Source organism: Phaseolus vulgaris, chromosome 2, assembly GCF_051622355.1.
Source record: "Phaseolus vulgaris cultivar YP4 chromosome 2, ASM5162235v1, whole genome shotgun sequence".
NCBI classification, from domain to species: domain Eukaryota; kingdom Viridiplantae; phylum Streptophyta; class Magnoliopsida; order Fabales; family Fabaceae; genus Phaseolus; species Phaseolus vulgaris.
In genome coordinates, this window is record NC_143499.1 from 2,334,576 (window position 1) to 2,356,893 (window position 22,318).

Here is a 22,318-nt window from a genome sequence, read left to right on the forward strand (position 1 = left end):
GAACTTTAAAATTTTGAAATAGAAAATTGTATTATGAATTATAGAATTTAGAATGTATTCCTTGTATTTTAAATTTTAGAGTTTGAAAGATATAAATTATACAATTCGAAAATAAAGAAAAAACAAATCCTGCATATTTTGGAAATGAAAAATTTGTGAAGATACAGGAAAAAAATTATGGAGTGGAGGAAGAAATTCCCGGAGTTGGATTAAGCCTTGTTTGGGCCTAGACGGTGATAGATAGATTGAGTTTGTGCTTCACGCCTCAACCTCCAGAACAAACTAAACACTCCAAAACATACATCAATACCTAAGTTAATTTTCAGAAAGGTAATTTTGGTATTTTAGAAAATACAGGGTGGATGATGAAATCATGGAAGTGTATGAAGAATTTGCCCATTTTCCTATGAGCATAAGATTAGGGCCCACGGGGAGAACCGAAAATGGTCTGGGCAAACAAAAATAATAAAGATTTAAAATATGGAAAAGAAAATTGAAGGGACCAAAAAATTTACGCTAACGGATAACAAGAATGGAGTGAGAGGAGCAGCAGGGAAGAAACTAGAAAGGAAGAAGAATGACTAGTGGAGTGTCACCGCAACTGCAAATGAGGTTGAAATCCTCCTTCATCGGAGATCGATTCGTACGGTGTTCAAGGCACCAATCACTTCCTCAACTATTCCGTTTCAACCCTGGTTCTCCCTTTTCCCCGACCTTCTGCTTCTTCTTCCATTTTTTTTTCTTCATTTTAGCTTCTAGGTTTTCCTTTTTTTATTTTAACATCGATGTGTATCTATTTTAATAGGAAGCAAGCATGTTTCGATGCAGTTATCTCGAACGCTTTCTGGCTTAACCAATCTCTTTTTCAATAGAAGGTATGTGCGCGTATACGTTTTCTGCAAAAAGAATGGACGCAACTAATGATGTTTGTGTTGTAGTGTAATTTATATTGTTCAAGGATTCTATTCCCTGATGTCAAGTGTTGGTTTACGGCACTGCTATTTTGTTTTTCGATTTCTGTTTCTTTTTTCTGTAGGATTTAAATTGTAATACCTTTCAGAAGTTTATGCCAGTCAATTTATTGAACTCTTGGATGAAAGGATCTTTACATTTTGTCCATTTCACAATGCTTGCCTTTTGGTTATGAAGTTTCTGGTGATGGCTGGCTTTGCAGAAATGTGGATGAAGTGCCTAACAGCAATCGTAAACGACTGAGGCCTGGAAAAGTTTCTCCACCGCGACAGGTGCCGAAGCATATACTGAGGCCTCCTTATGTGGATTCTATGGTTCCTGCAGGGATTGTGAGTGGACCTCAAGTGCATGACAAGAAAGGAATAGAATGCATGAGAGCTTCTGGAAGGCTTGCAGCTCAGGTTCTTCAATATGCTGGCACCCTAGTCAAGGTGAGCTCCTCATTCTTTTGTTTAATAATTGCACATTCTTTAATTGTATACATCCTACATAAAAGCTTGGCTGTTTGCTATGAAATGTTTATGTAAAAAAAAAAGTTTATTCATTCTTTTTGGATGATATATTATCCTTTCCACTCCCTGGTCTCGCTCTTTGCTTATATTATGAGGGTTATAAGTCCAAATTACCTAAGGAAGTTAGGAAGGAAACACTGTCGCTTGTTATTGTTGATTAGTGCAGGATATTATAAGTATACAATTTTTAAAGAGTAGTATAATATAAATCTATGAAATCCTCATCATTTTGTATAGTAATGCCTATTTTATGTTTTTATCCAAAAAAGTTGTACTTCTGTTGACAGCCAGGCATAACAACAGATGAAATTGACCAAGCAGTTCACCAAATGATAGTTGATAATGGTGCATACCCATCTCCTCTTGGCTATGGTGGTTTTCCAAAGAGTGTCTGCACATCTGTAAATGAATGCATCTGCCATGGAATACCAGATTCCCGTCCCCTTGAGGTGCTTTTGGTCAATTTCTTTCCAAATTAAACATCCTGTGTTAACAAAAATTGTTGACGCATTCTTTATTTGCAGGATGGTGATATAATCAACATTGATGTTACTGTTTATCTAAATGTAAGTTTTTTTTTTTTTCCGGGGGTGGGTTATGGGGCTGATTTTGCTTTTGTGAGATGGTGAGAATGGAATGGCCATAAAATTTCATTTGCCATTTGGCTTGTTCCCATTACATTTTTCTTTTCGTTAAGCCATCCTGATGACATCATCAACATCTCTGTTTACTATGTTGATACCCTCTTGTGTATTGTTTGGGGTTGTAGAGGCTGCAATTTATTTATTATGCGCACATAATTAGTTTTTTTTTCAATTAAACTTTGTACTGTATCAATTTTTGTGAAAATTAGAATTCGAGTTGCATCTCATTATTTGAGCTGTTGAGCATACTGCTTTGTCAGTTATTTTGCCATTCTTTATTTGTTTTGCAATTACATCTTTTAATATTTGTACATTTTAAGCTATAGCTTAGTGAATGAAATGTAAAGATTGGAATGGCAGGGCTATCACGGGGACACATCAGCAACTTTCTATTGTGGAGGTGTTGACGATGAGGCTAAAAAACTAGTTCAGGTACTGATTTGTCTTCATGCCACCAATGGCTGTGATTTGTTTCTTCATAATGCATCACACTCTTTATAATTCTGAAATTTATTACTTCAATCTGTTTCTTAATATAATGTACTTCTTTCATTGTTTCTTTCTTCCTTTATTTTTTAAGTATAATTTATGTATTCTTTCCCACCAAGAGTGAAAAAGCTACACAACTATATTTACTATTTATTAGCATGGTAGTAGAATCGAGATACAAGTAGTGTATCGGAGAGCTGATATATGAATCGTAAATCGTTTCGTATCGTGAATCGTAAGATTCATAAACATTAAAAAATTTAATATATACTTAAATATATAAGATATGTATACATGCAAGATACAATAAATTATATATATGTATATATATACCACACAATTTCACCAAAACAACCTCTATGGTGCATACATGTTATTAAACAAATTATCTCTATCTTTTTTTATTTACTCATTTTTTAAAATCCACACTGATTCACACAATACTGAATCGTTTCGTTTCGGGATTCAGCGATTCTTTGTGCGAATCACATGATACAACTAAGATTCAGGGACGAAAAAGATTCTTCACACGATTCGTATCGTGGGAGGGTGAAACCGTATCGTTTCGTAAGATACGTATCGTGAATCGTAAGATACTAACTACTATGTTTATTAGTAGTGGCATGTGAGTTGTGACAAGCAAAAAAGGCTGAAGCTTTCTTTTTTTCGATTCTGGTGTTGCTGGGTTATGGAGGAAATTGGAATTTCAATTTTTAATTTTGAACGGGTTGGCCTGGAATTCTTATTATTTTCTGCTTTGGTTTTCATTCTAGAAAGAAAGGACTGACTGTGAAGTGGCTGGATTTTCTTAGGCATAGATAACTGGTGAAAATAATGTTAAGTTTTGTTTTAGAACTTTGTAATATTAGCAGAGAAAGAGAGCTACTTTATTGAATTTGATGACATTGTTTATGTTACCATAGCAGAGCAGTAACTATAGGTACCAAGATGTAAAGCTATAAGGTAGAATATCCGGTATTAGATTTTTCATATTATTGTTCTTGTTGTATTCAAGATCCATAAGGAAGACTATCCCTATTATTTGTTTATGGCTTTATACTGTCTAATCACATTATGACATGCCACTTATTTATTCCTATAAGTGTTATTTCCCCATAATATTATTTATCTGACCTCTGGTCTACTATTATGAATTTTGTTTATACTTTTCTTTTACAACGTACAGTGTTATGCTTCTAGTTGAATTAAAGTACTGTTCTAGAAGTCTCTTATGTGGCTTTGCTTTTGTGAAATGTTTTATTTTTGTTCTTGAGAATTGAGATATTGTCCTCGTCATTTTTTTTGCTTAATGGGGAATGTTTATTTGTTAATACAGATAACTAAAGAATGCTTAGATAAAGCAATATCAATATGTGCACCGGGAGTGGAATTCAAGACAATTGGCAAAACAATTCAGTAAGATGTCACTCCCCTTTTCCATTTGTTCTCTCCCTTGTTCCCTCATTTTCCCTATACTGCAGAAAGCCAGAAACACTTGAGCAATAAAATTCAATGTAATAAATAGCTTTAGAGTCATGACCCTTAGTTTTCTTTTTACATCTAACTTGTCAGGAATAATTTTAGTTCCCAAAAACCACCTTTTCCACTCTCAGACTCAGTTTAACAAAATTAGCCGATAATCTTATAAACTGCAAGCTAAAAGTTGAGCTAGCTGAGTATTTGGTAAAACTAGTTGAAGTAGGTGATATATGTTAAACGATATAAAAAGACTTATTTATATTTTTTTGTATAAATTGTTATATATTTTCTATGAATTCCCTTCTATATTTTTTATTAATTTTAATTGTTTAAGATCAAATAGCTAGTTTACTAAAACTGTTAGAGCGTAACATAAAAATCATTAAAAAGGTATAAATAGATTTAAATGGTAAGGATAAAAAAGTTGCAAGCATAACAAATGAGTTTACTCCATGTCTTTGTTACATCTTTTATATCTCTGCTAGAAAACGAGAAGCTAGGAGGAGTTTACTTCCTCCATGAATGGCTTCCTCAAGCTATATCCACCTTGAACTGTTTCTTCCTCAAGCAGTATCTAAGCTATTAACTCATTCGTGTCAATATGAGCTAGTATTTTTTGACTGTAACTCAAGTAAAAGTTTATTCTTAATTATATAATGATTCATAATTAACGTCTTCTCTTTTCTTTTTAGTGATCATGCAGATAAATACCGTTATGGTGTTGTCAGAGACTTTGTTGGCCATGGAATTGGACGTGTTTTTCACGCTGATCCAGTTGTTCTCCATTATAGTAATTAACTTTATTCCTTTTGTCATTATTAGCTCTACATAAATTCTATAAAGCAACAAACCTGTGCTTAGTTTTGTGAATATCATTTTGGCTTAAGGAATATTGAAGTCAGTGTGTGTCTCTTAATTTGAAAAGTGATTATCATTAATAATTATTGAAAAATTAAGTTTAGATTTGGGATTTGTCAAATTATATTGTGTATTGATTAATGAATTGAATAAGTCAGAAGTTATTATTTTTCTTCGAAAAAGTTTATTGTAAATAATATAATTAATAAAACATATTATATGTTCTTGTTGCTCCCTTTCTGTAAAACAATTTAACTTTCACTTAACTTCCATTGCTGTTTGCAGATATTACTTAATTTAGCTGTTCAGTTTTAAGTTACTAATTTGTTCATGGAACTATTAGTGTTTCAAAGGTTTTTTTATTGCCACCCTATTTTTTATATTTAAAATGTTAAAAATTTCATCAGCTTTCCTAACTATTGGTGTCTGTAACAATCACTGTTATTTTCTGCAGGAAACAATGGAAGTGGACGAATGGTGCTGAATCAAACCTTTACAATTGGTAATTTTATTTTGTACAACATAGAATGCTATGAAATCTTGAGATTTGTTGTTTGAGGAATTAGAAACTGTGCACACTTTTGCCTCTTGATTATGTTGCATGGAATGGGTTCTAGTATAAAAAAAGTCAATTTTGTTGGCACTGATGAAAATGACTTCAGTTAAAACACTTTTTTCCAGTTCATTTTCCCATTATAGAACTAGTGGAATGAAATTGTGGACCTAAAGTGAAATTGGAGCTCACATCAGTCCACTTCCCAACCACCTCAGATGTTTTCTCTGTTTCACTGGATCTGCTGACCCAAGCTTCTCAACAACTTGAAATTTGCTTGTTTAAATTTATTTATAAAAACTTTCTCGCATTTGTTTCCTTGAGATTTGTCTTTTTAATTTATGTGCAAATTAATTTTAGTTTTATAAAATGTTTATTTTTTAATTTTATTTTCCTGGAAGTGTTTATGGAAAATTTACGTTTATACGGCCAAGTTTCTTGTGATAGGTCTTGTTATAGGAAAAATGTATTTTGACAACTACATTACAAATCCTTTTAATAATAAAATATTAAAATATAAATTAAATTATTCAATAAATGATTGTAAATTGGTGGTATAAAGTTGTATGGTTGGGAACCTATCATCATTCTTTTATTATATCACTATCGGTAACTCTTTTGTGTACATGGTAAATTTTACAGAACCAATGCTGACTATTGGCAGCGTCAATCATGTGACGTGGAATGACGACTGGACAATCGTAACGAAAGATGGAAGCCTTTCCGCACAGTTTGAACACACAATTCTCATAACCCCCGATGGGGCTGAGATTATGACTCAATGCTGACAGATACAACATTTCATAATTGTGTATCACATGTAGAAACTTCATTATTTAGATGCAATTGGTTTAATTACTTCTAGTTCCAGATCAATTGTTTTTTCTGCTGGAACTTACCAGGGCGGGTGGCGAGGGATGTTGGTGCTCTTGGAAAAGCTTATACCAAATGGATTGTTCAATGGCTGTAGGTCTACACACTGGGGTTTCATGGGTTTTGTGCATGCAAGGAGATAAACTATTAAAAAATATACTGGTACAAATGTGGCCAGGATGCATGAAGCTGCTGGCAGAGTGGGCTGGGGTGGGGGTGATGGGAGAGAATGGGTCTAGGAATATTGAGTGATTTTTAAGAAAAGGGTAACCAAATTGATTGTTGATGGTTTTAGAAATAGTAATAGGAAGAATTTAGAAAGAGCTTGATAGTGAAGAAATGAGCAAGATATTAAATTCTATAACATGGGGAGATAATTTTACCATGGCATTTTTTTTAGACATTGAGAACGATTGCAAACATTTAGATGTCTCATGTTCAACAATTTGAAATTTTCAACTACGTTTCAGCAAGTATTCTGAATCACAACTATAAAGCATAATTATTTACAAAAGTTAATTAAGTACAAATTCATGTGCTATTTCCTTAATTAAGATAAATTTATTTAAATGGATTAAAAGTAATATGAAATAGATTTGAAAATTTGGATTTTTTGCGGGTAAAGATATATAACCAACACTTTTAGATTAAGTAAATAAATTATATGACAAATTAAATAATCTTTAACATTATCAACAAATTTAAATTGAATTCTTGTATTCAAGTTTCGAAAGTAGCAATATTTAAGATAGTAGCAGATTTAACACTTATGCTGTAATCTCAGATATTGTAGCAAATCTATGAGAAGCCTCAACCAAGGATGGTCATTATCATGTTTGATGCCCATCTTGTGAGTTGGACTTTTTCTTCTTTCTTACATCCGACAGTGACTTTGCAAATCTGCAAACATCAATCAAATTTGTTTTGATGGGTTGCTTACTGCTACAAAATAAATTAAATTAAAAAAATTTACAAACAAAATGAACCTCTTGAGTGCTTCCTCATTGGTGCCTTTATCTGGAACTGGTTCATAGAGACCTGTATCAAGATTCACTCGCGTAACTCTTTTCTTCAGTAACTGCTTCCCAACATTGACCAGATTATTCAAATTCTCTGTAGTAGCTATATCCACAGATGCTAAATCCCCCTTTAATGTATCGTCCTGATTGCACCAACCGAATTAATTTATTATTACGACCATTATTAAATACACAGACAGCAATAAAACCAGACAAAAGTACTTCAAAAATTTATCTATAAATGCCCTTAATTTAACATTGTACTGCCATAAGATTTAGAGAAAAAACTTGAGCACAGAACTTCATCTAGCTTACTTGAATCCGGAGGTAGTTGTCTTCAGATTGAAGCGCCCTAAAAACCACGCAGTTGTGGTAGTCAACCATATCACTGCTTGCTTCGCTGAAACAATCTATAATGGGCGTTAATCCAGATCTGAATACCCAAGTTAAAATTCCCCATTTTGACACCATTTTGGCGTCGTATTTGTGCTCGTTCTTGTTCGACCCAGTCCCCAATGAGAGAACAAGAAAGCGATCATAGTTCAAAGGGCTGCTACTTATTTCATTTGGCTTCCTTATGATTTGCTTCGTCACTTCTCTAATTGCAACCAAAGTCTGCACAACCATTCATTATATATTATTAGCAGCTATATAGAATAAGCCTTCATTTATCTCTTTTGTTCTGTCTCAAGAGTCTCACCGGATTATTTGCAGCCACACCACCATCAATGAGGTTGAATTCTCTTACGACATTTCCTTGTTCATCTTGTTTTGTAAAATAATGAGCCGGTAAAAAGGTTGGAGCAGCCGAAGTGGCTATACAAATATCTGACAGTCCTACATCCAAAGTTGCCTCCGTGGCAATCTGCACAACATGATTCCATTCACACAATTTCAACAACATAATAAGCTAACTATATATATGTATAACTAAGCATTCAAAATTTCATTAATGACCTTAAACGAGGAAAAGATGGTAGGTTGAAGTGTCTTGATGTCAAAAGTTGGAATAACAACGTTTGTCAAGGTTTGGTGAAACTTTGTGTCCCCTAACTTCTTTCTTATCAACTCATGCAGATACTTCCCATCGTACTTAGGTCCTGTCAATGCTTTCACTATGTTTTTCAGCCACCCAAATAGACCCCTGCATGCACGTGAAATATGAAAGAGTGTAATAACCAAAGGATATGTGTACACGCACACTCATACCATATAATTGTTAAGTCTATGCACTATATATTTACACAACAGTGTCAGTGAATAGGAATTATGTGCATGTGATGATAAGAGTAATATATATATTATTGGACCTTGTCTGAGGGAAAATTTGCGGAGAATTTTGGAGGTAAAATGGCACAATTTCATTGGCAGCAAATAAAGGGTGCTTGTTGGCATTTGGATTGGGAGCTGTTAACATGGCAGCAACGAGACCCCCTGTACTTGTCCCAGCAATCACATCAAAGTAATCTGCAAGCCTTGCATCCTCACCGTCTAACTCCTACACAAGTATATGCATGCATACACATTCAGAAGCATTACTTAGAATTAAACATGTGTGTGTGTGTGTGCTGATCAGTGCCATTTGCTTATGTACATATTAACCTGAAGTTGAGACTCAAGGTAGGCAAGAAGAACACTGGGAATGATTCCTCGGATACCACCACCGTCTATGCTAAGAACCGTAATGAAGTTCTCGTATTTTGAAACCGGAATTTCGGGAGAAGATGGATTTTCCATGGCTCTTTGGAAACTAGAATGGACAAGACTTGAGGAAACTGTACATATCAGTTAAAGAATTTTGCAATTGGGTTTGCTTTGTTTTTGTTTCTTTTCCAGAACTCTGCATTTCAGTTTAGACTTAATCATGTTGTTCTTGATGCAAACTTTTTTTCGGTGTCAAAGTAAACTTCTCCTGAAGAATAAGATGACGTGCTAAATGACAACACATAATAATTCGAGCTGTTATGGCATTCACGTGAATTAAAAGGAACACACTAATCAGACATTCACGCTTTCGTTCCACTCCTATTTCGTTTCCTTTTCTTTATTACAACATTTAATATTTTCTTTTTATATTCTATCTCTTTAACTTATGTGATTTATATAATTAATGTACCTCATGAAAAAACAAGACTCCATAATCAACTTCTGATTAATGATGAGGTGAGGTGGACGTAATATTTAAAGGTTTATCAATACTATAATAAAATCATTACATATAAATCAATTTTCAAAATAAAAAATAAATTTATATTATATTAATTAAATTAGATATTATTTTAGAAATTAAAAAAATTATATTTAGTAATCTTAAAAATTAATTAAATATCAGTTTAGAAACTATTTATTAATAATTGATAACTAATTAAATACTAATTTAAAAACTATTTATTAATAATAGAAACTACTCTATCTACCCATCATTCTTTTAGTCTTTTGAATATTATCTAATTTAGTCAATATAGTGATTAATATTTTTTATCTTTAAAATTAATTTTTATTTAATAATTTTCTTGTATCCATTAGAAATAACCGATAAAGATGTTTAAGTATCTTGTTTAATTATATATATATATATATATAAATAAATAAATAAAATTATTAAAAAAAGATTAATTTTAAAAACAAAAAATAATTAGTTAGTATATTAATTAAATTAGATACTAGAATAACAAATTATTAATATATCTAAAGTGATTTTTATTATTAATAAATAGTTTATAAATTAATTAACTACCAAAGTTTTAGCTACCAACTAATTAAATTCTAAAATTAAATGCTAAAATTTTGATAGGTAATTAAATATCAATTTAAATCTTTTTATTAATAATAAAAATTATTTTAGATATCTAACAATTTTTTTATTTTATAAAAAAAAAATAGTTAATGTAGTGATTAGTTTCTAAAAATTATTTATTTAATGATTTTTTTAATGATTATCCATCATTCGCAGCTAGATGTGGTTTTATTGGTTGTCCGTAGCTTCTTTCTCAAGAAATCAGATATAGCTGAATTCTACCGTGCATATTTTATAATTTCACATGTCTCATTGTTATAGAAATTTTGTGGAACACTATCCTAACATATATATTGTGTAGAATTCAGATGGAAAGACAAAATAAAGAAATAAATAGCACTTATCATTTATTTAGGAACTGTTTGGTGTGATTTTCTTTAATTGTCCCGATTAGAGTGTATGTTAATGACATCCCGAGTACATTATTGAATAAAGAGCATTTTAAAATTTTATATAAGTCAATGGTATATTGAATAATCACATCTCCCTTTTCTAGAATAAAAAAATTAAGTTTTTTAAACTAAAATTAATTTATGTATTAGCTAATTTGTTGAAATATTCTTGTAAAATTTAAATGTATAAACTAATTTTAGTTTATGAAAAAATTTATTTTATATAGGACACGTAACTTAGGTCATCGCATCCTCTTTGAGCTTCTTCATCCCATTTATGCTTACAATTTGTGTCATATTTAATTGCGTTTTTTTAATTTCTAATATTATTGTCGTTTTTCTTCAGACCTCTTAAGTCGCATGACTTCTTTTGCTTCAATATGTAAAGCTGCTCTGACTTGGAGTTTGGCTATGAAATTAACTTTATTCTGAACTAATGATTCACTAAAAGGATTAGTTTGGAGGCCTTTTACAAAGGCATCAACAAAGAAATACTTATTGGACGAGTTTATCTTAACTGATACTTCACAAAAGATAACTCTTCAAAAGCTCACATTCTCCTTATAAAAAAGGTAGGCAATTTTAAGGGATTTCACCTTGTTGGTCGTGATTTGTTCCAAAATATTTTTATGGAACGAGGGAATTGAGTGGTTAGATATGTTGTTAAACCATTGTAGGGCAGTTCCCGCGAAGGCTCTTACAAAAATCCTGCATCGCTATGTGTTTGAACCATTAGAGATAAGCATTTGTGTTTGGAAAGTCTTGAGATAAAGTCCCAATCACCTACTCCGAAAATAGGAATAATTTTATGTACCATGAAACTAGATGAGACCTGTTCATCCATGTTGTTCTGCATGAATGATTTAGGGTCATCCCGTGGGTGAATTTGAAGGGATTCACGGTTCCCTTATCGTACCATGGACTTCCGTACCGAGCTTTGCAACTCATCATAAAACACATTCAAATGAATAATCCCAAATCAGGCTCTTCAGATCTTATTATCAGTGGACCTCATAAAGGATATCACATTAAAAATGGCAGTTCAGAAGAATATTAGTCGTATGTTGAATTATATAATAAATCTGACTTTTTTAACTAGTTTTCAATAGTTTTCGTTTTGTAATACTATTTACTTTTAATTTGAGTACAACTCCTTCTTAAACTATGTATCTGAAGTTCATTCCTATTTAACTTGATTGAATTTTAAGTATCTATAAGCAAGTTTGAACTTTTTTATAAAATGGTCAAAATACCATTTTAAATAGGTATTAATAATACATATAAAAATAACCACCGAAACCGATTTAGTAGCCATATCTACAAAGTTGTTATTTAGCAACTGAAACAAAATCAGTCGTTGTAATTAAAAAAAATATTTAGCCACCAAAATTAAATTTGTCGTTATAGGGGTCTTCATTTAGCCATCGAATTAGTCACAAAAAGTTTTTTTAATTAATTATTTTAATCCACTTGCGATCGAAAATTGTGATCGCAATCACCTTCTATTTTAGCCACTGATTTAGCCATCGATTTTTTTTATAAAAGTTTGGTTGCTAATTTGGTTTTTGAAATTTGGTGACCAATTTTTCTACGATCAATTTAGCTACCGAAATTTCAGTTGCTAATTTTGATTTCTAAATTTTGGTGATCAAATTTTCTACGACTGATTTAGCCACCGAAATTTCGGTTGCAAATTTATGACCACTTTATAATTCAGTCGTTAAATGCTTTGCGACTAAAGTTTTTGTTTCCATCTTTATTTGGTGACGGTTTCGGTCGTAGATATGTTTAGCGACTAATTATAGTGTTATTAGCGACCGAATTTGGTGGTAGCTAAAAGTGATTTATTTTTTAGTGTGATAAGATTTATGATAACAACTTAATAAAAATGTTCCAAATATATAACATTAATAATACATATTTATTTTAAGGTTTTAAAACTAAAAATATTAATAAACCTCATTGAAGTTGATATAAGATTAGAAGGTATATGGAACTGTTGTTTAAAGAATGTTATTTAAACGAAAGGTAGGCTTAAGCAAATTGGTAAATGATAAATTTTACTTTTACTTTTAAGTTTAATTAAGGAGTGATTAATAATATAATAAATTTTATATTTTAATAAAATTATTATACAATTTCTTGTTATACATTTCTCTCTCTATATGACACACAATATATATTATTTAAAGATTAAAAAATACATAAGAGTATAACTGATAAAAAAAATATTAAATGCAAATAAAAATTTTAAAAAAAATATACAACATTGAATATAGTAGAAAATTTAACACTTATATTGTAATTATATAGGAATTATAGTAAATATATGAAAAGCTTGAAGCATGGATTGATTCATTGTTCTCTTCATTCAATTCTCATGTTGTGGAGTTGGACTTTTTGTTCTTTCTTGCATCCGACAGTGATTTTGCAAACCTGCAAACATCAATGAATTTGTTTAGATTTCGCGGTTACTGCTACAAAATAAATGAAATTAAAAACAGATTATACAAATAAAATGAACCTTTTGAGTGCTTCCTCATTGGTGCCTTTATCTGGAGCTGGTTCATAGAGACCTGTATCAAGATTCACTCGCGTCACTGTTTTCTTCAGTAAATTCTCCCCCACTTTCACCAGATTATTCAAATTCTCTGTTGTAGCAATATCCACAGATGCTAAATCTCCCTTTAATGTATTCTCCTGAGACAACCAACCATTACAATTCATTTTAAACAAATTACCACCGTTATTAAATATACAACAGAACCACACAAGTAATGAAAAAAGTAATATGGAAAAAACGCAAGGAAGCAATACATAATCACAAATCAACTGTAAAAATATAAATAACATAGGATTTAAAGTGGTTCGGTCGCTAACTGCAACCTACGTTCACACAGACAACTATTATGTTGGGATCCCACATCGACTAGAGATTAGGACATTTCATCGTATATAAGTGGATGCAACACTCACTCCATGAACCGGTTTTATGAGATTGAATTAGGATTTAAAATCCACTTCTTAACTATCATAGCCATTTTCAAGCCTACTCGCTATTCTGGTTTCATACCCAACAACAACCATACGTACTGTTTCAAATATGATCATCACCTTTTTTCTCTACGAAACTATACAAGAGAAATATAATAGTGACTTCATTTATTTGCTTAATTTTACTGAAGCAAACTCAACACAGAGCCCCTCTACCTAGTAAAGAAAGTGTGCAAGGTAACTTACTTGAATCCGGAGGTAGTTGTCTTCAGATTGAAGCGAACTAAAAACCACAACGTTGTGGTAATCAACCATATCAGTGCTTGCTTCGCTGAAACAATCTATAATGGGTGTTGACCCAGAGTTGAATAACCAAGTTAAAATTCCCCAATTCGAAACCATCTTCGCGTTGTATTTGTGCTCGCTCATGTTTGATCCAGTCCCTAATGAGAGCACAAGAAAACGATCATAGTCCAAAGGGCTAATAGTTGTTTCATCTGGCTTCCTTATGGTTTGCTTCGTCACTTCTCTAATTGCAACCAAAGTCTGCAGATATATATATATATATATATATATATATATATATATATATATGAACAAACATCTTAAGTCTTATATTAATAACATCAACAAAAATTGCTTACTATTATAGTAGTATATATATAGTAATAATTTCTCCCTCCTTTTTGTCTCAACTCAAGAATCTCACCGGATTATTAGCAGCCAAACCACCATCAATGAGGTTGAATTCTTTTATGACTTTCCCTTCTGCATCTTGTTTTGTAAAATAGTGAGCCGGCAGAAAGGTTGGAGCAGCCGAAGTTGCTATGCAAATATCAGACAGTGGTACATCCAAAGCTGGCTCAGTTTCCAACTGCACAACATGACCGAATTTACAACTATTTCAAGGAAAAAACAAGCCAATTATACATAAGAAATAGAATTAACTAATGACCTGATACGAGGAAAAGATGGTAGGTTGAAGTTTCTTGACGTCAAACGTGGGTATAACAACGTTTGTCAACGTTTGGTGCAACATTGTGTCCCCTAAATTCTTTCTTATCAACTCATGGAGATACTTCCCATCGTACTTAGGTCCCATCAATGCTTTCCCTATGTTTACCAGCGGAGTGAATATTCCCCTGCATGCACGTGAAAATATATGAAAGATTACACACAAGGAAATAATAGGTTTTTGAACCTTATGGGGTTATTTTTTATGTTTTTTACCAAAACGGAGTCCGTTTAAAAAGAATTACAAATTTAGACAAGTCGTGTTAATTCGTCATGACTTCATATACACAAATCGTCCCAATTAGACACGACTCTGCCATGTTATACTGAAATCGTGCCAACTCGGCACGACTTCAGTATGACATGGCAGAAGTCGTGTCAGTCGTGTTAAGTTGACACGACTTCAGTATGACAGGACAGAAGTCGTGTCTAATTGGGACAATTTGTGCATATGAAGTCGTGCCGAATTGACACAATTTATCTAAATTTGTAATTTTTTTTAAACGAATCTCATTTTGATAAAAAAAAAAAATCCCATCATGATAAAAACCCGAAATAATAATGTGTAAATATAGCATAATGATCATATGTATGTGACAGTACGTACCTTTTCTGGGGAAAAATTTGTGGAGAATTTTTAAGGTAAAATGGCACTATATCTTTGGCAGAAAACAAAGGTCGATTATTGGCATTTGGATCTGGAGCTGCTAACATGGAAGCAACGAGACCCCCTGTACTTGTTCCAGTCATTACATCAAAGTAATCTGCAAGTCTTGCATTCTTATCATCGTCTAACTCCTGCATATATATTAGTATGGATACACATTCCAAAGCATTAGGAACAAGTTAATGAAGCAGGTGTGTGCTTACTGCAAATATTTGCTTCTACATATACATTAACCTGAAGTTGAGACTCAAGGTACGCAAGAACAACACCGGGAATGATTCCTCGGATACCACCACCGTCAATGCTAAGAACCGTGATGGTATCATATTTTGGCGCCTGAATTTCGGGTGAAGATGGATTTTCCATGGCTGTTTGAAAAACTATGTCAAACTCAGTGATTAACAATATGGATATGTGAAGATGTTCCTTGCAAGATTATGTGTAGACTTTAATAATATATATTTCACGCAAACCATGAGGTAGCTAGTGGCAATTAAAAACCTTCTGAATTTGGTTTACATGGTTTTTGAGTTCAAATTTTATGAAGATACATGTTTATCTGTGTTAGAAATTTCACATCGACTAGAGATAAGAACATTTCATTATTATTGTATATAATATATATAAGTGGTGAATCCTAACAAATATATTAACATAAATAAATATATGTGGAAAAAGAAAATAAGTTAAAGCAGACGTTCTTTCATCTAATTTTTTAAAATTAAAATAAATAAGTATGACTTGTAATAAAATAATTAATTTTATAAAGTATGTACGAAAAACTTTGTCCTGCAAGTTGGAACTAACAGGGATAATTAGTGATGATAAATAATATGAGAGAATGATTATGTGAAGTCATTGACTCTTTAAAAGATTATCCCGTGAAAAAAAAACCCTAAAAATTTCCCAGATCTGTGCTTAAATTAGTAGTATTATATACATACACGCTACCAGCTAGTCTTTCATGTAGCTTAATATGGTTTATCTCAGAGTCAAACAATCGTTTCAAGTATAATTAGCCTCCAGTTTAATAATAATAATAATAATACTTAATTAAATTTAAGGCATTTTATAAGGAAATTTTCAATTAAATTTCTATTGAAAAATTCATTTTAGTAAGTGTTTAAAATATATTTTATTTTCTTCTTGGTATTATGTTGTTTAATTGTTACCGTTAAAGAGATGACCTAATACTTACTTTTTCTATTTCTATCTAAGTCACCAATCATTTTGTTTCTTTCTTTTTCCTAATTTTATTCAAGTAGTAGAAGATTTGATCAGAGGAAATGTGGGAATGTGGATATGCGAAGATGAAAACAATTATTAAATTATCTCATTAACAACAAATTTAAATGTCATATATATACTTTAATAAAAATAAAATTTATTTTGACTATTCAATAAAAATGATATTTAAAAAAAACTTAATTAAAAATACTTCAATTTATAAATTATTTAAAATTTAATTAAGATAACAGATTTGAATAATTCCATTACAAAATATTAGGGATGGATGAAAATGCCTCTCTCAGAAACAAAGATCAGAGTGAATGATCATATCCTATGCCCCAAAGATGTACGAATAACATCTGTTGTTAATTTATAACTAGAATTATAATGTTCATAAGTTTATGACTATAAAAAATTATTAAATAAAAACTAATTTAAAAAATATAAACAATTATTTAAATTAAATACTATTTTAAATTTAAAAATTATTAATATTTAAAATAATTTTTATTATTTATAAAATATATAAATTACTTACCATATCTAATTTAGTCAAAGTAATAATTAATTATTTTTTATTATAAAATTTAATTTTTATTTAATAATTTTCTGTGTTACTTATAATTAATATGTATAACTGAATATTTATAATTCCATTAAACAATTTAAATTGTGATATAAATATCTTTTTAGCTATTCATAATTGTTTTAAAATTTATTGGAATTTAATTTAGAAATAAAGATAAAAGAGGACAAATTGAAAGAAAGTAGTGTGAAAAAAGTCCATTTGTTTAAAAGTTCTTTTTTACAAAAAATAATAATAACATTTTTGTTTATTTTGTGTTTATAACATTTTTTAAATAACCAGAAACATAAAATAATTTCTCACCAAAAAGAGAAACATAAAAGAATTAAAAATGTTATTAATCAGAAGTTATTCAAAGCCGCCTCTCATTAAAATATTTATTTATTTTCTTAAAAAATTTACTTTTGCTTATTGTAAACAAATATGAATTAAATTTTATTATTAAAATCTCCACACAAAAAAAATAACCACTAGTTATTTGATATTTAAATTAATTCTTATTTAATTTTAAGCAAATGGATCCAAAAATGCACCTTCAAAACAACAATATCTAATTAAGAAAATGTAAGGACTCTAAAATATTCATTCTAGTCTATATCAACCAATTTAATATGACATGATCAACCATCATATTTTTATATTTAAAAAGAGGATAAAGAGGTAAACAAATAATTATTTATTGTAAGAATAGTGTCAAATCATAATAAAAAGAAAATGGATGTTGATTAATTATTCAGTAGTTTATCTGAACTTTCTTCTCTAAATTTGGGATGCAGTGGATATAAAAGAAGTATAGCAACTAACAATGTTACACAATGAAAGAACCTCATGAAACAGTTCATCATAAAGTTAATAAAAAAATCTTATGGATTTATGTTTTACATCATATAATTGTCACAACCTACCAAAACAAAATGAGTTGTGTTTGAAATAGTTGTGTTTGGGGAGATATTTTTTTCTGATGTTTTATTAAATTGAACTTATAGAAATAGATGACATTATTAAAATTTATTATATAAGAATTAAAGTATTATTGAAATATTTTTTATTTTATTTTTTTTCTGATAAAGAAAAGAAAACCATATAAAGTTTTAATTGTATGTGGAATATCCTTGATCACCATGTGTATAAGTATATAGTTATAGTAGGATTTACGTGTACCACAAATATAAAAACTATATATATTATTGTTCCTTACTCATCCATTCTGTCTAATCCAAAGTAAATATTAAAGAATTTAGTGGAGAAGGAGACCTTTTTTGTTTACGCTATCTATAAAGGGATATTCTCTCTTTTTTTTTGTTAAGAAGAACATTTCAATTCCATTGTAAAGTTTGGATAATACTTTTTTTTTCAACCCACTTGTTTTCTAGTTTCTACCAGAAGTTATATTATCATGCAAAAATAATAAAAGGAAAAAAAATTAAATTTAACTTACTTTCACAAAACTATTTTAACACGTTCTCATGTTGAGAATATAAAATATAAGTGTACAAAAATATCAATAACAAATAACAAAGTGAATATTTAATAGGATAAACTTAAATAAGACTCTTCCACAAAAATATATATATATTTAGTTTTTAATAGGATAAACTTTAATAAGACTCTTTGATAAATAAATAAAAATATATTTAATTGTAAATAAGAGTTGAATACTTACTTTCAATTTTTAATTTATTACTAAACTATTTTGAGTATTTGACTCACTTCATTGTATACTTTTTATATGTGTAACAAAAGTACACGTTACTCCAAACATTCTAAAGGTGGAGAAGCACAACGCGCGAGACATTATATTTATATATAAAAATTTTATTTTATTTATTATTAAAAGCACAGGAACAAAAAAAAGTAAGAGATAAATTAATATTTATAAAAACATATTAATATTTTATACCATATTAATATAAATTGAGAACATTAATAAGAGGAGGGAAATGCTAGGGTTAAATCAATTGATAAAAAGGTTAGAGTTAGAGTTAGAAAAGTACCTTCAAAAATTATTTTTCAGCTAAAAATTAGATTTATAAAATCATTATGTTGGGATAAATGTATACGTTTAAGACCCAATACATGATGTTATCAATCTAAAATAAAAATTATTCTTTGTTCTATTTTTATATTTCATTAAATCATTTGTAATTTGATAAAACGGTTTATTAAAATTAGAGACTTCTCATTATGGTAAAATATATGATATTGAGAAATATTTTACAGTTGTAATCAAAATGGTTATAAATAAGATGTCAACAAATTGGACAAGTCCACAAAATATACATGTATATAATATGATAATCATAAATATTAAAATAATTTATTTATTAATTTACTTATAGATTATGCACATATAGATGTGATAACTCAATTTCAAAATCTCTAATGATTAATATTATTACAAATTATCAATACAAAATGTAACAATTTATTTTAAATTCAAAGTACCATAACTAATAAATATTTATCATACTTTAATACCACACCTCTAACGTCTTAGTACATTATTCAAATAAAAATTGAATTTTAGTAAAGGCTTATTAAATTAATGATTAGTAAAAGAATCAATCAATATTCTTGTTAATGTGTTTAAGCTTTATAATAAAATTAACAATTGGTCATGACATTAAATAAATAAGTTTTTTAAGCCATGCACTAATCAAATATATTAGGTTAGATTTTATAACAGTATCATATTCTATTGTGAATTTGAAGTTCTAAATAATAGAACAAAAATTATATTATTTGTTATTAGTTTTTGAAGATAAATATCGTAACTATATTATTCTAACGTGACATCTACCTCATTAGTTAATTAATTATTAATTTACTATTGACTTGATATTAAAATTACTGGTAACACAAAAGTCTTAATCTCATGTTTTATTTGATAATTAAATTTAAAAGCTGACTTTTACAAATAAAATTTTAGTACAATATTATTTTTATCCCTTTAAGCTTCTTAAATATAGTGAAAAAAAACCTTGTTCTAGTTTTTTTAGATTAAGTCAAACTGTGTATTTGTCATACTGAACCACTTTAAATTTAATTAATGTTTAAATTCAAAATATTGATCCAACATTTTATTGAGCTGAGGCGTGGATCAAACAAGTTGCTTGCATTTTTTCTCAGACTGTTTTTTTCTTGCACCTTCATAGGTTCTTCTCTCACCTTCATACACAAGGTTAAAATTCTTTTTTAACCTTCTTGTGTCACCCCTATAGAGTAGCTTCTGGATTATGTAATCCGAACACGTATTTGAAAAAAGACTTTCGGATTACATAATCCAAAAATTAATCATACATCTGAAAAAAGTTTCTGGATTACGTAATTCAGAAGCTAATTATGAATTTAAAAAAAGACTTCCAAATTACATAATCCAAAATATTAGAAAGATATTTTTGAAAATATGAAAATTTATGGAGGTGGAAGAAAAATATATGGAGGTGCAAGAAGAAACAGCGTTCTCTCAACCCATGAACAATACCTCCAAAACATTTCTTCTTGCACCCTACTATTTTTTGAAAAGACTATTTTATTCTTTTTTAAAATAACTTACAGCTCACTCTTTTCGAAATGTTTCGGTAGCATACTTTTTTAAACATAATTTTTTTAACATATTTTAATGAATTCTAGATTTATCTCTGAAAGTAAAAAAATATGTTCTGAAAAAATATTTTGAAATGGTTTTTTTATTTTATGAAATTTTTCTTTCAGACACACATTTTGCTTACAAAATTGTATTCAAGAATCACTTAAAACTGTCAAAAATAATTTGAGTATAAGAGTGCAGAAAAAAAAAACATACATACATAGTATAAATACGAAGTCACATAAATATTTAAGCTTTTTTTATCTGTATTTTCATAATTGCTAATTACACTCCCATAATTTTTAAACTAACCTCTTACTTTTTGTAAAAGTGACTTTTTCTAATTACAGATTTTCTATTTTGGGAATTTCCAAAATAATTTTTTTAGAATTTTCAACTGGAACAAAAGTTTTAAAACAGGATTCTTAGAATAAACTTTTTGAAACACATAAAATATATTTTGGAATAAATTTTCCAAAAGTTTTCCGACTATAAATAATACCTTCTCGAATGATTTTTTTTGGAATAAGTTGAAATGCGTTCTAAAACAAATTTGCAAAACAATTTTTTTGGAACATATATCATAACTTCCAGAATGGCTTTTCAGAACGAGATTTTTCTAGAACGAGTTTTATCTTCTTCCTCTCAAACAGTACGTTGGAGAATGGAGGTGCACCAACGATGATGAAAGCGATAGCAGAGACAGCAACATTGGTACGCCAACACTAACTTGGTCCAGTGAGAAAGGATATTTTAGTTTGTCTCTGTTTCTATGTGGATGCATTAGTAATAATATAGGTGCATGAAGTAAAACTCAATATTTATTCATATGAAGTAAAACCAAGAAAAATTAACATGCCAAGACACATGAGCTTCTAAACTTCCAGGAGTTAATAAACAGCCAAACACTGTCCACGGTCTAGACATCACTCAAAAACTATGAAACTGAGACACTCCTCTTAAATGACGTGTTGGTGTCTGATACTCGTATTGGACACCAACACAAACATGTAGGACATGTATCCGTGAAATGTCCAATTCAAAAAGTATTTGTTAGATTTTTTATAATTCTAGTACGGTTTTAACACAATTTTAAAAAGGAAAAATACAATAATTTTCTAAAATATCAAACTTTATTGTATAAATTGTTATTATGATTATAAAAATAAAAAACAAATCCCTGTGAATCAGTCATGAAAAATAACTTTCTGCTCCAAAAAATAATTTGGAACATACTTATGCACATAAATATTTATTATCAATTTATATAATTCATAATTATATAATATATAGATTCGTGTCTCCGTGTCCTACATTTTAAAAAATTTACGTATGTCTGTATCCGTGTCAGTGTATAGTGTGTGTTACATAACTAAAAATGAATATTTCAAATAAACTTATTCAACTCAGTTGGCCCCTTTTTTAGCAAAGATAAATTGAGAGATAGAAATAATTTTAAAATATTGATAAAAATACTGAAAGAGACTAAACAACTTCTAACTGAAAATCAGAATTGGAAAAACTATTTTTAATAAGAACGAGTAAAAATAATTTTAAAATTTATATAAAATGTATCTCAACTCTTTTATTTAAAATATTTCTATACATATCGAAACATATTTCGTTTTAATTTATTTACAGGTCAATCAA

At 29.5% G+C, this 22,318-nt stretch overlaps 3 protein-coding genes across 4 annotated transcripts; 1 reads left to right on the plus strand and 2 right to left on the minus strand.

Annotated features, from left to right (window-relative positions):
* Positions 1-238: 238 nt before the first annotated feature.
* On the plus strand, positions 239-6,371 carry MAP1D (methionine aminopeptidase 1D). 2 transcript variants are annotated; one of them, XM_068611260.2, is made up of 10 exons: positions 239-695; positions 806-875; positions 1,175-1,403; positions 1,772-1,933; positions 2,009-2,050; positions 2,489-2,560; positions 3,954-4,033; positions 4,789-4,886; positions 5,409-5,456; positions 6,150-6,371. In XM_068611260.2, exons 1-10 carry the CDS (start codon positions 578-580, stop codon positions 6,293-6,295), a joined length of 1,065 nt encoding a protein of 354 aa, XP_068467361.1. In that variant the 5' UTR covers positions 239-577; the 3' UTR covers positions 6,296-6,371. The 2 variants fall into 2 exon arrangements, with proteins under 2 accessions (XP_068467361.1, XP_090154184.1); XM_090298058.1 differs by having other exon boundaries at positions 489-695; positions 1,754-1,933.
* Positions 6,372-7,107: 736 nt separating this feature from the next.
* On the minus strand, positions 7,108-9,266 carry PLP4 (PATATIN-like protein 4). The gene is made up of 7 exons (XM_068611259.2): positions 9,002-9,266; positions 8,710-8,897; positions 8,357-8,543; positions 8,100-8,264; positions 7,715-8,014; positions 7,367-7,542; positions 7,108-7,280 (listed from the first exon to the last, which is right to left on the minus strand). Exons 1-7 carry the CDS (start codon positions 9,134-9,136, stop codon positions 7,211-7,213), a joined length of 1,221 nt encoding a protein of 406 aa, XP_068467360.2. The 5' UTR covers positions 9,137-9,266; the 3' UTR covers positions 7,108-7,210.
* Positions 9,267-12,754: 3,488 nt separating this feature from the next.
* On the minus strand, positions 12,755-15,709 carry LOC137810126 (patatin-like protein 3). Its single transcript, XM_068611261.2, has 7 exons — positions 15,498-15,709; positions 15,204-15,394; positions 14,538-14,724; positions 14,292-14,456; positions 13,829-14,128; positions 13,113-13,288; positions 12,755-13,024 (listed from the first exon to the last, which is right to left on the minus strand). The coding sequence occupies exons 1-7, from the start codon at positions 15,627-15,629 to the stop codon at positions 12,967-12,969; spliced, it is 1,209 nt and encodes a 402-aa protein (XP_068467362.2). The 5' UTR covers positions 15,630-15,709; the 3' UTR covers positions 12,755-12,966.
* Between the last annotated feature and the right edge of the window lie 6,609 nt (positions 15,710-22,318).

Coding starts and splice junctions, on each gene's coding strand:
- MAP1D (XM_068611260.2), top strand. CDS start 578: ATGACTAGTGGAGTGTCACCGCAACTGCAAATGAGGTTGAAATCCTCC. Junction 4,034..4,788: donor ACAATTGGCAAAACAATTCA/GTAAGATGTCAC, acceptor TTTTCTTTTTAG/TGATCATGCAGATAAATACC. Junction 4,887..5,408: donor TCCAGTTGTTCTCCATTATA/GTAATTAACTTT, acceptor TATTTTCTGCAG/GAAACAATGGAAGTGGACGA.
- PLP4 (XM_068611259.2), bottom strand. CDS start 9,136: ATGGAAAATCCATCTTCTCCCGAAATTCCGGTTTCAAAATACGAGAAC. Junction 8,265..8,356: donor CCATCTTTTCCTCGTTTAAG/GTCATTAATGAA, acceptor CATGTTGTGCAG/ATTGCCACGGAGGCAACTTT. Junction 7,281..7,366: donor AATGAGGAAGCACTCAAGAG/GTTCATTTTGTT, acceptor TGATGTTTGCAG/ATTTGCAAAGTCACTGTCGG.
- LOC137810126 (XM_068611261.2), bottom strand. CDS start 15,629: ATGGAAAATCCATCTTCACCCGAAATTCAGGCGCCAAAATATGATACC. Junction 15,395..15,497: donor ACCTTGAGTCTCAACTTCAG/GTTAATGTATAT, acceptor ATATATATGCAG/GAGTTAGACGATGATAAGAA. Junction 14,129..14,291: donor GTTTGGCTGCTAATAATCCG/GTGAGATTCTTG, acceptor ATATATCTGCAG/ACTTTGGTTGCAATTAGAGA.